Source organism: Mytilus edulis, chromosome 1 (assembly GCF_963676685.1).
Source record: "Mytilus edulis chromosome 1, xbMytEdul2.2, whole genome shotgun sequence".
In the NCBI taxonomy this organism is placed as follows: domain Eukaryota; kingdom Metazoa; phylum Mollusca; class Bivalvia; order Mytilida; family Mytilidae; genus Mytilus; species Mytilus edulis.
This window is the reverse complement of record NC_092344.1, coordinates 87,518,165-87,532,805: the sequence shown is the minus strand read 5'-3', so window position 1 is coordinate 87,532,805 and position 14,641 is coordinate 87,518,165. Positions and strand designations below refer to the sequence as shown.

Below are 14,641 nucleotides of genomic sequence, written 5' to 3'. Positions count from 1 at the left end.
ATATTGTATTTGCATTGTGTTTGTATTATTGCATTGCAAAAAAGCAATACAATGCAATTGCAATATACTTGCAATATAATTACAATAACAATAACAATACAATACAATACAATACAATACAATACAATACAATACAATACAATACAATACAATACAATACAATACAATACAATACAATACAATACAATACAATACAATACAATACAATACAATACAATACAACAATACAATACAATACAACAATACAATACAATACAATACAATACAACAATACAATACAATACAATACAATGACAAAACGATTCAATGGTTGACAATATATTAAAGGGGGGGGGCAAGGGGGGTCCCCATAACAGCAAAACAGTGAATTGATTTGGTGAAAAACAGATAACAAGGAATTGAAAAGGGATAATAACAGATAACAGTAATGAAATATGAAAATGAATCTGTCCAGGACCAATCCAGTAGATGACTCGTAGATCTTAGTATATAACTTGTGGTATGGACCTAGAAAATTTGTGTAAACAAGACGTTTCGGCCGTTGAGGCAGTTCTGCCTTGGTTTATTTTTTTCCGTAACTTGTACAATAAGTTTTAGTATGGATGTTGAATTTTTCTGAACGAAATTACTAGTTTCTGTTTTTGATATAGGGATATTTTTAATCTAGGACATTTGACTGGGATCAATTTTTAATGATTTAGGTTTTTTTATTTAATTTTTGAAAGTAGTGCAGCCAGTGACACTTTATTATCAATTTGATTTTTAGATAAAAAAAATTCTGAAAAGCAATATATATACTTTACAAGTAATAAAAAAAACATTGATGCACAATATATTTTTTTAATTTAATGACCTCATGATAAAACTTACTTATAAAATACAAAAATACCCAGATCATTGGAGACAGCACTTGTAACTGAAACACGCATGCCAGTTGTGGTTATTCTGATAATAGAAATTGACTCAAGTGAGAATTCTGATAGTATAATAGAAATTGGACCTAGTGAAAATTTGGATGACACCAAGTGAAACACCAATCATGTATCTTATGTGAAATTATAGAATATGGAAAATTTGGGTACAGCATTGGAGAAGCTGTAGGATTTTAAAAAGGGTATTTGTCGAAAAATTAAACTGAAGACACATCTGTATTTGCATCAATGGTTTCTGAGCTTCACTTTTCGCAATGTGAAGCAGCTAAAAAGCTTTTAAAAATATGGTGATCAGGGTTCTCTTTCATGTAGAGAGGGAGTAGCACTTATAATATAAATGCTAAAAGAAAAAGATGTTGTATAATTCCCAAAGCCATAATTCAAACCCACACCACTTAGTAATATAAAACAATTCAAAGGAGAAAGCTAACTGCCTAATTTATCCACAAAATAGTGAACGAGAAACTTAGTAACAACAGTAACAAACTACAACCACTGAATCCAGGCTCCTGACTTGGAAATAGGCACATACAGAATGTGACTGCGTCTACTTTAGCATGCTAGTTGGTGTCCAATCCTCCCCTAATCAGGGACAGTGGTGTAATAGTACAACATAAAGATTATTATGTGGTCATTGAATAAAAAAGTCTATAGGGTGTACCAATGCCTTTTTTATAACAAAATCCATACTATAAGTTATTGAACAAGTAATAAGTGAATTATAATTTGTACAAACTGCTACATGTTCACAGACAATGTAATTTATTACAAAGGATAATAATAATATATACTGGAATGGTCCTGGGTCCAATTGATTTTATATGTTTATGTGATGTATAATACTGAAATTCTTCTGCAAATACAGAGCCACCCCATATTACCGGTAGAAAGACCCCAATAGATATAAACATTGTAAGAAGATGCAGTAAGCGTGCCAATGAGACTATTATCCATTCAAATCACAATTTTCAATTATCTTCAATTTCGACGGAAGATTGGCTGTAAAAATGCTAACATTTCAATTTTCAATAACAGTTAACAGCAAATAGATTCTCACAATAACAGATAACAAAATAGATAATAGTCCTATAACAGCTAACAAAGAATAAGACAATAACAGCTAACAGTAAATATATTTTCAGAATAACAGATAACAAAGAATTAAAATGCCCCATATCAGCATAACAGTTAAACCCCTTGCCCCCCCCCCCCCCCCCTCATTAAACATAATATGATATAATACAATATAATATGATATAATACAGTACTAAAACACTACAACACAATTCAAAACAACAATACAATGACAGACAACTATACAATAAAATAAGATACAATGCAATACAATATGATATAATAACAATGTAATTTCAAGATAATTACAATGTTATGCAAGTTAATACAATACAATGCAATATTCTATTTGCATTGCTGCATTGCAATAAAATCAATACAATACAATACAATACAATACAATACAATACAATACAATACAATACAATACAATACAATAACAATACAATACAATACAATACAATACAATACAATACAATACAATACAATACATGCAACATAATATGATACAATGCAGTACCCAAAACACTACAACACAATACAATACAACAATACAATGACACACAACAATCATAAAATAAGATACAAATACAATATAATATAATAACAATGTTATTACAAGATAATTACAATGTAATGCAAGTTAATATAATACAATGCAATATTATATTTGCATTGCATTTGTATTGCTGCATTGCAATAAAAGCATTACAGTGCAATTGCATACAATACAATTGCATTACAATACAATACATTGCATTGCATTGCATTACAATACAATACAATACAATACAATACAATACAATACAATACAATACAATACAATACAATACAATACAATACAACAATACAATACAATACAATGTTTTATCATATAGTTTGCTATACAGCGGTCCACCTTGTCTCTTATTCAGAAAGACAAGTTGAAGGAATAAACAATACAAGTCACTAAAATGGAAAGGAGACCAAGGCCTTAGGGCAAAAGCGCTTAGGGATGTAAGCAAGTGTGTTTAGTACATAAATAAATTATATATAAAGATTTGTTTTAATTTTATGTCTATTCAAACTGAATATTTGATAATTGTGATTTTTTGTTATAACCATGGACTAATATTATACATGATCTTGGTCACAGAAATATATGTCTCATGATACTTTGTTCCACATAAAACAATCAAGTGCAATGAACTTTCTCGATGTGTAAATCTACTGTCGAACAATATTATCTTAGATTTGACCTTTTACTTCCGGTGGTTGAAAACGTGAGACCAAAAGCAAGGACATGGACGAATATGCCAGGGATCCGTGGTAATTTCTAATTCTAAATCAATCATACTGTGTTCTTTGTCCATATTGAGTATACTTAAATGATTTAAGCAGAAAACATATATCTCAATGTCACCATTAGCTCTCATTCATACGAAATTTTCGCACCTAAAATGAAAGGGTAAATAATTGCATAAGCGGAAAATTACTGCGTATTGAACAAAAGTGTTTCTTATATTTAATCTAGTAGAGGTTATAGTGAGATGTATTGAATGGAATGAAAACTAGATTAGTCTACTATGTCATATGATATAGGAGGATTTTTCAAAGTAACCAATAAATGGCAATATTAATGTTTGAAGGTTGTAAATGTATGTATGTTGTACTGGTAAATTCCTCTGATATCTGAAGAACCCCTCGATAGCTGTGAGGGTACAGAAGAATCCATAAACACTTCATATTGGGATTAATGGAGATGTGTCACTAACATATTTACAATGTTCAATATTTATAAGGACAATCCCCACCCCAACACTAGGGGGTGTTAGGACACCGGGCAGATTCTGTTATTATGGTAGAGGAAGCCGAAGTTCTCGGAGAGAACCACTGGGCTGCTGGGTGGGAACAGACAAACTGAAGTGATATCAGCAGATTGATCTCCAGGTCAGACGGGAGCAACTTTGACTAACCACCGAGGCCCCTAAAGTACCCACTCTAGTTTAAATTCTGGTCTCGGTACCAGAGATGTGTGTAAGAGGGTGAAAATCACCCTTCTGATATACGGATACTTTAAGCACCCTGAGTGAGAATCGAACTCAGGATCTTCAGCATTGTTACTGTAGCCATTGATCTTAACCACTAGACCATGAACTCACATATTTTGAAAAATATATCATTGATTATATTGTATAAAATTGATTTTTTTTTTATACAAAGCTCATTACAATAAGCCATTTTGATGTTCGCCTTCTTGATAGGAAAAGGGGATTCATCAGGTTTATCTATATGTATTTATCATCATAAGAATATCAGGACTTAAATTTATTCCATCTTACTCCTTAGTCTTCATTTGACAGCTGCTAAACATATACATAACAATCTTTTTTAGTCCCTGGAGAATTGTAGATGACTGTGGTGGAGCCTTTTCTATGGGTTGTATTGGTGGAGGGATCTTTCATGGTATTAAAGGAATGAGAAATGCACCAAAGGTAAGTTGACTATAGTAAAGCTTTAGTTTTTAGCTCACCTGACCTGAAAGGTCAAGTGAGCTTTTCTCATCACTTGGCGTCCGGCGTCCATAAACTTTTACAAAAATCTTCTCCTCTGAAACTACTGGGCCAAATTTAACCAAACTTGGGCACAATCATCAATGGATATCTAGTTTTAAAAATGTGTCCGATGACCGGCCAACCAACCAAGATGGCCGTCATGACTAAAAATAGAACATAGGGGTAAAATGTAGATTTTTGCTTATATCTCTGAAAACAAAGCATTAAGAGCAAATCTGACATGGGGGGGGGGAATTGTTTATTAGATCAAGATCTAACTGCCCTGAAATTTTCAGACAAATCAGACATTCCGTTGTTGGGTTGCTGCCCCGAATAAGTAATTTTAAGGAAATTTTGCAGATTTTGGTTATTATGTTGATTATTATTATAAAGATAGATAAATTGTAAACAGCAATAATGTTCAGCAAAGTAAGATCTACAAATAAGTCAACATGACCAAAATTGTCAATTGACCCCTCAAGGAGTTATCAGTCTGCACCAAAAACTTTTTCAACTACTAGTCCAAAGACCAATATTCTGACATTTTCTTATTTGGCCAAACAAAGTTTTGCAAAAACTTACTAGTCCGAATGAAATTTTACTAGTCTGGGGCATAGCACTAGTGGCTAACCGTGCAGACTGAGTTATTGCCCTTTAAAGTCAATATTTAACAATTTTCATAAATTTTTTGTAAATTTTTACAGAATATTTTCCACTGTAATTACTGGGCCAAGTTTATTATAGATAAAGATAATTATAGCAACAAGAAAGTTCAGTAAAGTAAGATCTACAAACACATCACCATCATCAAAACACAATTTTGACATTTATTTTATTTTACATTTATTTGTGTCCATTGTTTAATATGCACATAGACGGTGAGCGACACAGGCTCTAGAGAGCCTCTAGTTAATATTAATAAGATGTGGGATAAATAATTAAATTTAGTCCATTTAACCATTATATGTACTAATTGTTATATACTTTTGGATTCAGATAATTGTTTCATTTGAAAAATAAAATATAGTGGTATTTTTGTCTTTGTTTCCAAATGTATTTTAAATGAGTTCTTGTATAATTTTAGGGAACATACAGACGCTTAGCTGGAAGTTTTTTAACATTAAGACAAAGAGCTCCAATAACTGGAGGTAAGAGATTTATTTCTAAAAATTCTAAAAGAAAGTATGGTTCACTCATTTCAACATTTGGAACTAGAAATAAAAAAATTGTTAGCAAGCTTTATGTGAGCATGATATACATGTACCATGTAATGCCATTACACATTCATCCCTTATTTGCTCCTTGTTTGCTCAATAGTAATATATTCTTCCACATAATGGCCATATATGAAATTTATGTCACATTTGTCAGGATCTATGAATATAAGCTTACTTAAATGTGGTATCAAGATTCATGTGTGCATGCATGTTGTATTGTTGGATGTGTTTGCACATCTGTAGCTTAATATCAACATTCTGGTTAAATGAATACTTCAAGTGAGTGATCAATATGTCAATAGCAAGGTTCTGCTAGTTTTGAGATAGCAATGTAATATTTTTACAAACAGGAGTGGTGCCTTAACTTGGGAACATGTTGTCAGATTAAAAATTAATCATACAATTTTTATTATTTCAGGAAATTTTGCAGTGTGGGGTGGTTTATTCTCTGCCATTGACTGCTCTTTAGTATACATCAGGAAAAAAGAAGATCCCTGGAATTCCATAACAAGTGGTGCCTTAACTGGGGCAATATTATCTGTTAGACGTAAGTTTCCATAATGAGAAAAAAAAAAGTTCACACAATTTGAAAAGCAAATCTTCTTTGCTCACTGTTTTATTTATTTTAAGTTTTTTTGTGAATTAACAATAATTGATATCATGTACTTTACCCACCACCAAAAAGATTTCCTTACTCCCAACACCAGGTTCATTCACCGTTTTTCGTCCCTCAATTCAAGGAGCAAATTGGGAGGGTTCTCTCAGATTTCGTCATAAATTTGTTTGATTATTAAGATAATTATAAAAAGACATATCCCCAACACTGCCTAACACTACAAAATTAATTGCAATTGCCCAATTGATATTTACTGACAGTCAGTTAAGGACTATCTAATGCTATAAACAATTGCTTGCCTTCACTTTTAAAACAAATTTTAAGGACATTAACTCTTTGTAGTGAATGTTGAATATGTATTTTCAGATGGAGCTGGAGCAATGTTAGGATCTGCAGTTGTTGGTATGTTTACTTTATTTGATAAGATATATTTGAGAGCAGGTTTCCACCGTTTTAAACTTTCTCTTCTGCAGCACACTTTTATATATCCATTTGGAAATCTTTTATAAAATGGAATCTATCATTATTATTTTTTATCACCTGAAAAAAAACCTATGTTATTCTTTTGCCCTATTCCATGTTTTAGGAATATAACTATGTCATGTCAACTACTATTTTGTACTTTAGAATCAAAAGAAACAATGTCTTCTTCCTGTCTCAATTTTATACTTCAGCCTCACAGATATTTTAAATTGGTAAAAGTCGAAGTATAAAGAATGAATTAATTGCATCCGTGGCAACAGTCTATAATTAATGTGAAAAGCTAGTGTATATAATAGGTTTCAGTAATCCTTCTTGTAATTTAAAGGGAAAATTCACGATTTTTTACTTATGGTTTAAATATGTTCATTATGACATAATATATATATTCACAAAGTTTTATCGCTATATGTGCAGTAATAAAGGAGAAATTCAATAATTAATGAAAAAATATCAACTACTTCCTGTAGGTCGTGACGTTTTCTCCTGATTTTTGCATGCCGGGATTTAAAATACAATCATTAAAAGTCTTGGTTTTTAATCATATTTTAACGTAATCGTAAGCGCGCCGATGACTTATGCTTTATCTAATAACCATCCGATAATAAGAAGATAAAACGCACAGACGTTCAATTGTACTCATTCGTGAGATAAATTATCTATGTTAAACGTATATATTCGAATTATTTTTGTAGACAACACAAAAAGTTATAAATTTATTTTTAATAAATGCATTTTCGGACTGATAAGGTGAACAAATTAAAGTAAAATAATCTGTAAAGACAATATGTTGGTGTACTATTATTGACCTTTTACTATCTCTGCTATGGCTAGGTTTATACGATGTGTGTATTCACGGTTCTGTGGCAATACTCGTAGATGGCTTGTTGAAAGGTAAATTGTTATTTGCACTTCGGTATTTAACCACGCCTCTAGGGCACACCTTGCCAGGTGTGACTGTCTATTCGGATCAGTGGTAGCATTTAATACACACATTAAAAATACATATTCAAGTTGGTGACAAATAAAAATTGGTCGCCGTGGAATTATTTAATTATATTTGGTGCTATTATTTATTTGAATTCAAATAAGTTAATTTACTAAGAAATACACAATTTTCGGTTAAAGACGGGAAACTTAATTCATATGTCAGAATGAAATGATATACAAGTCTTGTCCTTGATTTATGTCTCATAAAAAAGGGGGACTTAGAAATTAGAAATAGCTTTACTAAATCATTTTTATTTGTCTTTATTAGGCGAAAAAATGTACGAGAACACTTACATTTAGACTTTTGAAAGCCATGTATTAATTAATATATGAAACTATCTGAAGATAACTCTACCGAAGCGGAATATAATATGTACGAATAAAGAAAAAAATATTTTTTTAATGGAATCGAAAAATTACGAATAGATATTCTTTTCAAGTGTGATAAACGTCAACCAAATTTATTCATAATGGGGAACGTCCTTATTAAAGTCTGAGACAACTATAATAATCGTCGTCTCCCAACGTATATATATACTTAAATAACTATTTGATCAACGATGTTTAAAATTAAAAGACAACGAATTTAATGTTATCTTTCCCTATTTTTGAATGTTATTATAAGTCTGTTCAACTTGCAAGAATACCCCTAAAGCGGACAAATATCCGACAAGCAGTTTATTCTTTAAATTGCTGTCATTGAATATCAAGAAAGAAAATAAATCCCGAAATTGATACTCAATAGTTTTCCTAGAAAATATTCACATTCCTTGGGGATTATTAGTGTACGTCCAGTTGCATATATTTTACATGAATGTTGGAACAATTGTGATGATGACGAATTTCGTCCTTTATTCGAGAACAATTTAATTGATATATAAATCTGTGAGTTTACTATGTTCTTAACTTCGATGAACCAAAGCAAGTTATAAATTGACCTGTATTTAAATCGAATGTAGGACAGAAAGTCACAGGACAAAAAGTCACAGACAAAAAGTCACGGACAAAAAGTCACAGGACAAAAAGTCACAATTATTTTTTTTTGATTATTTTCTTTGAATAAAAAACGCTTATTTCTACAAAAATATTTTTGTATTTTTCTTAAACTATTGTATATAAACCAACTTTTTAAACAAAATATATAAAAAAATATCAAAGATTATCAAATAATTGTTAAAAAAACAAACTGTCAAAGTGACCTGGCACTTAAATGGCTTCATGGTGCCAAGAAAAACATCTTTAGCATTATTAAAATTAAATAAATCTTCATTTTTCAAGTATAATGACACATTTCCTAAACTTTAATATGAATATATGTATTCAAAAGTAAATATTTCAAGATATATTCTTATATATTAAAACAATTGTCAATAAATTATTTGTGACTTTTTGTCCTGTGACTTTTTGTCCTACCAAATTTGTGACTTTATGTCCTGTGACTTTTTGTCCTGTGACTTTCTGTCCGTTTAGGTCACAGGTCACGTTATTAAGTCACAGGACAAAAAGTCACAGACAAAAAGTCAAATTGTTTCTTTTTTTTCTTCTTCTTCTTTTGGTATACAATAGTCTATCGAATTCGTTGATTACATACTGTTGGCATACATGGACTAGTCTATTTACAAAACTTTTACCACAATTTACACAAAATGTATGTTTCTTTCTTATGTTCAATGTATACATGTATACATATTTTAAATTGCGCTACTGACTATAGTTCCGTAACTTTCTACCAGGCGTATGTATACACGAATCGTCGACAAGTGCGCACATTTTTTAAGATCAATAATTCTGGTATGTTCCAATCTGTCCTAAACTATTGACAACGAGTATATATTACATTTTCCCAAATAACCCTTGGAAAAATATGTAAATAGATTTGTATTTCTTCAATTATTTTTTTTGTATTATTTTTTTTTTATAAATAATATTCTTTACACCAGAAATGTTATTTATAAACAAGCGTATGAGTTCAGTAATGACTAGTATATTATATCACTTTCGGACACACAAGACAAAAATGTATATTATACATGCACCTGATAGTTCAAAATGGAAAGTTATAAGTAACGGTCGTGTACACTGATCAATACCTACAGAAGTGAAACGATGCATGAACTTGCAAGCCCGCCGGACAGGAAATCGATTGAATACCTGGACGTGTCACCTTAGAATGTAGGACAGAAAGTCACAGGACAAAAAGTCACAGACAAAAAGTCACGGACAAAAAGTCACAGGACAAAAAGTCACAATTCATTTTTTCTGATTATTTTCTTTGAATAAATAACGCTTATTTCTACAAAAACATTTTTGTATTTTTCTTAAACTATTGTATATAAACCAACTTTTTAAACAAAATATATCAAAAAAATATCAAAGATTATCAAATAATTGTTAAAAAAACAAAATGTCAAAGTGATTTGGCACTTAAATGGCTTCATGGTGCCAAGAAAAACATCTTTTGCATGATTAAAATTAAATAAATCTTCATTTTTCAAGTATAATGACACATTTCCTAAACTTTAATATGAATATATGTATTTAAAAGTAAATATTTCAAGATATATTCTTATATATTAAAACAATTGTCAATAAATTATTTGTGACTTTTTGTCCTGTGACTTTTTGTCCTACCAAATTTGTGACTTTATGTCCTGTGACTTTTTGTCCTGTGACTTTCTGTCCGTTTACCTCACCTTACACCCCTTCCAATACCTTTGGGAGTAATACCTTTAGCCATGCTGGTGATCAGATAAGGGAAGATCCGAATTTATTTAAATAAAGTTTATTACTTGAAAGAATTATGAACGAATTAGATTTTCGAAAACAATTTCCACGGAACACTTATTTATCATTTTATGATTTGAACTTTGACTTTTTAACTAATTACAATATTATCAGTTTAAAAATAACAGACTATATGGTTATTTAAAAATATAAGACCATTTTCCGTATCAAGTTAGTCAGTCAGATAAAACAACCGTACGATTGACAAGATATCGACACGCAATTACGACTACATCGTTTACTGTAGTTTTGTTCCTTTGTGGTTTATTGACATATCGGGATTTTTCATCGGAGAAGGTGACAAGATGGCGGAGAGTAGAGAACTGATACTCAAAATTTAAAATCGATGGTGATCTCTTATTTAGCGGAATAAAACTTTAATATCTATAAATTTGAGCATTTTTATACATAATGGACATAATATCAATTTTTGATTTTTTTGCGAAGTTTCCCTTTAAGTGCATGATAAATTTTGTAAACATAAATTCATTCAGTAAATTTCCCAAATCTTATAAGTTACATGTATAATACATATATGCTTTACTAAATCACAATTGCAAAAATGCTTGTATTCAGTTTCTAGTCCTCATATTGTAGGTAAAATAGTAAAATAAATATATATTAGCTTGATGACTGTTAAATACCAGATTATCACCATACATTATATTAACCCTCATAATCAAAGCCAATTAAGCAGTTAAAACGCAAAGTGATTTTAGCAGTTAAAATACTTGATTTAGGTATGAATGAAAAAAGATTGCCCCAAATGCTTTCATTCAGAGCTGACAAAATGATCAGTAAAGAAAAAATTGATAACAAAAGTAAAATTACATTATTCACTATTCAATACATTTTTAATAATCAAACTACTCATTATTGTATAATTATAGGTGGAGTATTACTAGCCGTGATTGAAGGATTGGGTATTATGTTTACACGATATTCAGCAGAACAATTTAATGCAGGTATGGTCCTTTCTTGTTTAATTGTTAATTAAAAATGCCTGTTTACTTATGTTTGTGGAAGGGTTCTTGAGTTAGAATTTGACAGTTATGGAAACTGTCTAATATTTTGAATAAGCAAAATAAGTTTATTTATATCAGCTGTCAGAATATATTGCTAGACCATGGTATAAAAATAGTTTAAATGCTAGTCTTATATAGTGATAGGGATGTGTTTTTTTAGCTTTATAACAAAAGATTTATTTCCGTTATTTGCCTTCTTGAAAAAAAAATCTGTAAAGTTGCTGGACTTGAAAAAGGATGAAGGTGTTTTCGAATATGTTAACGATTTACATTAGTTTTTATTTCAAAGCAAAATATTCCTAAATTACTGCAATAGTTAGAAAAAGAGGAGTAATCTTTTTTATTTGTACAAAACATAATGTGTTAAATGTTATAACACTTTAGTCACTAATTAATGTAAACATACATTAGGTTATGGTAACAGTCCACCAGGTTAACACGTTCTAACCACACAGTTGTTTCAAGGTTCATAACGACTTTAATAAGAAAATACATTTTAGAAATGATGTCATTTTAGGGTAGAAAATAAAAATATTATGTGTTTGATAACTTGTGTACAAGAATAAGATTCCAGTTAATTCTTTGTTTCCATGGCTGTAGGTAGAATAAACTAGCTATAAAACAGAAACTTGAAACAGCTGTTTATTTTACATGTTTTTGTTATTAATTTTTAACGAGTTTGATGTTGTGGAAATTTCATAACTACAAAGCAACTTCAACTACCATATTTTAGTTTTAAAATGCTTTACAAAAATACTGTCTCTAACTTTTCTTTGATCAGCAATGTAATAAATTGCCACAGCATAGTTAAACCACTAAAATTATACTTGCAGAGTTAATAGACCCTATTAGTCTAATTTTCTAGTGCATGAAGAACACAGTTTTATTCCTCTAAATTTTGATTTCAGAACTGTGTCTCTCCTTTTGGCAATTGCTTTGAACACTTATTTACATCAATCACATGTTTCTTTTGTTTTTCTAGTCTCTCAGAAAGGGGATTTTCTGTTTTGTATTTTCCTTTGAGTTCAGTATTTTGTGATTTTACATTTTTCAAACCAACAAGATGTTTTAAACATCTTTATAATAGACGCAGAGTTTGTTGGTTGAATTCACTGCCATATATTCATGTATATATGTTCTTTCCTTTAAATTCAAGTTTAACAATGTACATGTACATCTATTCATTCCATTTAGTCTTTCAAGAATATATAAAATGGTAATTGATATAATATTATGTTTTTAGATTATGAGTAAGTCACAGTTTTATGTAATGAAATTGTAATAGCAAGAATTTTTTACAAGACAGCTTATATACCGGTAAGGATTTTACAAAAACTGGCTCAGTTTCATATTCACTTTTCATTTTGTAATTTCAGCTAATATGATGCAGGAAGATCCCAATGCCTCAGCTTCAGCAGGTGTATCACCCATGTTTGGACAACAACAAAATAGTTACCAATGACAAACAACGGATTGATGAATCTCCAGCCATCTTATCATTGCACTTTTTGTTATTTATTTCATTGATGTTTTCAATTCTCTGGAGGTTTGTCAATGGATTTTGTATACCTGATATTGTTTCCATGGGCATGTTAATACGGATATAATTTTCAGCCTATGTACAGTACTTATGTGTTAACACATAATGAAATGTCTTTTTTTTTTAAATTGAAATCTGCACGAGTTACGACAGATTGTGTATTATCAGACTCATGTGAATCTGTCTATTGGATTTGTACAACAATTACATATGTATATGTCTTTTGAGTAATTGTTATTGTGATATTTGTAGTTTTATTATATGAGTACTTTGATATACAGTTTTGCTTTAATCAAAGTTATAGAACTGTATCTATACATAATCATGTTTTTATTTACTTGCCCCATGGAGATATTTTTAACTTGAAAGATTTCAAAGTTAGTGACCTGAAATGTATTTTGTTGTTAAATATTGTTTATGGAATAGTTTCTTTTGTCAAAGAAATCACCACATAATGTTTGATATAAAATATTAGAGAAATCATGTTGTTATGTTATTATATATGCCAAATAAACCATGCTCAATATAGATACATTAATCACATTCATATGAGGTAAGGTGGTACCAAACACAGTGACTAAAATTAATTCTGCTCGTTTAATTTTCATAAATTTTGACAAAGTGTTTACTATGATCCTTTGACAAAAACATTTAAATGATTTTACAAAATTTAAAAAAAACTTGAACCACACACTTTATCAGAAAAAATTCATTGGATATATAACAGTTTGATAAACACAAATTTTGATCATTGAGAAGCTCAATATTTCCTTAACAATAGAATGTGATTAAAAGGTTCAGCTGGTTTTTATAGAGTTGTCTCCCTGTAGTGTTAGGTACCACTGTAAGCTGAAAAGATTGATAATGCAGAATACATAAAAATTGATAGTAGTTCTATGTATTGTAGCCCTATTCATGGAAGAGACATTATTAGTAATTTATTGGATGTATTGTTATCAATCTATTTAGTGAAAGATCTTTCTTAAAAACTGAACAACACAAAAATATGATTCTCACATTTTTATGCCCCACCTACGATAGTAGAGGGGCATTATGTTTTCTGGTCTGTGCGTCCGTTCTTCCGTCCGTTCGTTCGTCCGTCTGTCCCGCTTCAGGTTAAAGTTTTTGGTCAAGGTAGTTTTTGATGAAGTTGAAGTCCAATCAACTTGAAACTTAGTATACATGTGCCCTATGATATGATCTTTCTAATTTAAATGCCAAATTAGAGTTTTGACCCCAATTTTACGGTTCACTGAACATAGAAAATGATAGTGCAAATTTCAGGTTAAAGTTTTTGGTCAAGGTAGTTTTTGATAAAGTAGAAGTCCAATCAACTTGAAACTTAGTATACATGTTCCCTTTGATAAGATCATTCTAATTTCAATGCCAAATTAGAGAATTTATCCCAATTTCACGGTCCACTAAACATAGGAAATGATAGTGCGAGTG

General features: G+C 30.3%; 1 protein-coding gene across 2 annotated transcripts; it reads left to right on the top strand.

Annotated features, from left to right (window-relative positions):
* Nucleotides 1-3,172: 3,172 nt before the first annotated feature.
* Nucleotides 3,173-13,672, top strand: LOC139515331 (mitochondrial import inner membrane translocase subunit Tim17-B-like). Of its 2 annotated transcripts, XM_071304903.1 has the most exons (8): nt 3,173-3,314; nt 4,381-4,480; nt 5,625-5,688; nt 6,176-6,304; nt 6,740-6,775; nt 11,518-11,592; nt 12,064-12,117; nt 13,029-13,672. In XM_071304903.1, exons 1-7 carry the CDS (start codon nt 3,289-3,291, stop codon nt 12,087-12,089), a joined length of 456 nt encoding a protein of 151 aa, XP_071161004.1. In that variant the 5' UTR covers nt 3,173-3,288; the 3' UTR covers nt 12,090-12,117; nt 13,029-13,672. The 2 variants fall into 2 exon arrangements, with proteins under 2 accessions (XP_071161004.1, XP_071160999.1); XM_071304898.1 differs by lacking the exon at nt 12,064-12,117 and having other exon boundaries at nt 3,174-3,314.
* Nucleotides 13,673-14,641: the final 969 nt, after the last annotated feature.

Bases quoted from the DNA above. Each gene is read 5' to 3' on its own strand.
- LOC139515331 (XM_071304898.1), top strand. From the start codon at position 3,289: ATGGACGAATATGCCAGGGATCCGTG. The intron at 5,689-6,175 runs GTAAGAGATTTA...TTATTATTTCAG, and splicing joins AAGAGCTCCAATAACTGGAG to GAAATTTTGCAGTGTGGGGT. The intron at 6,776-11,517 runs GTATGTTTACTT...GTATAATTATAG, and splicing joins GTTAGGATCTGCAGTTGTTG to GTGGAGTATTACTAGCCGTG.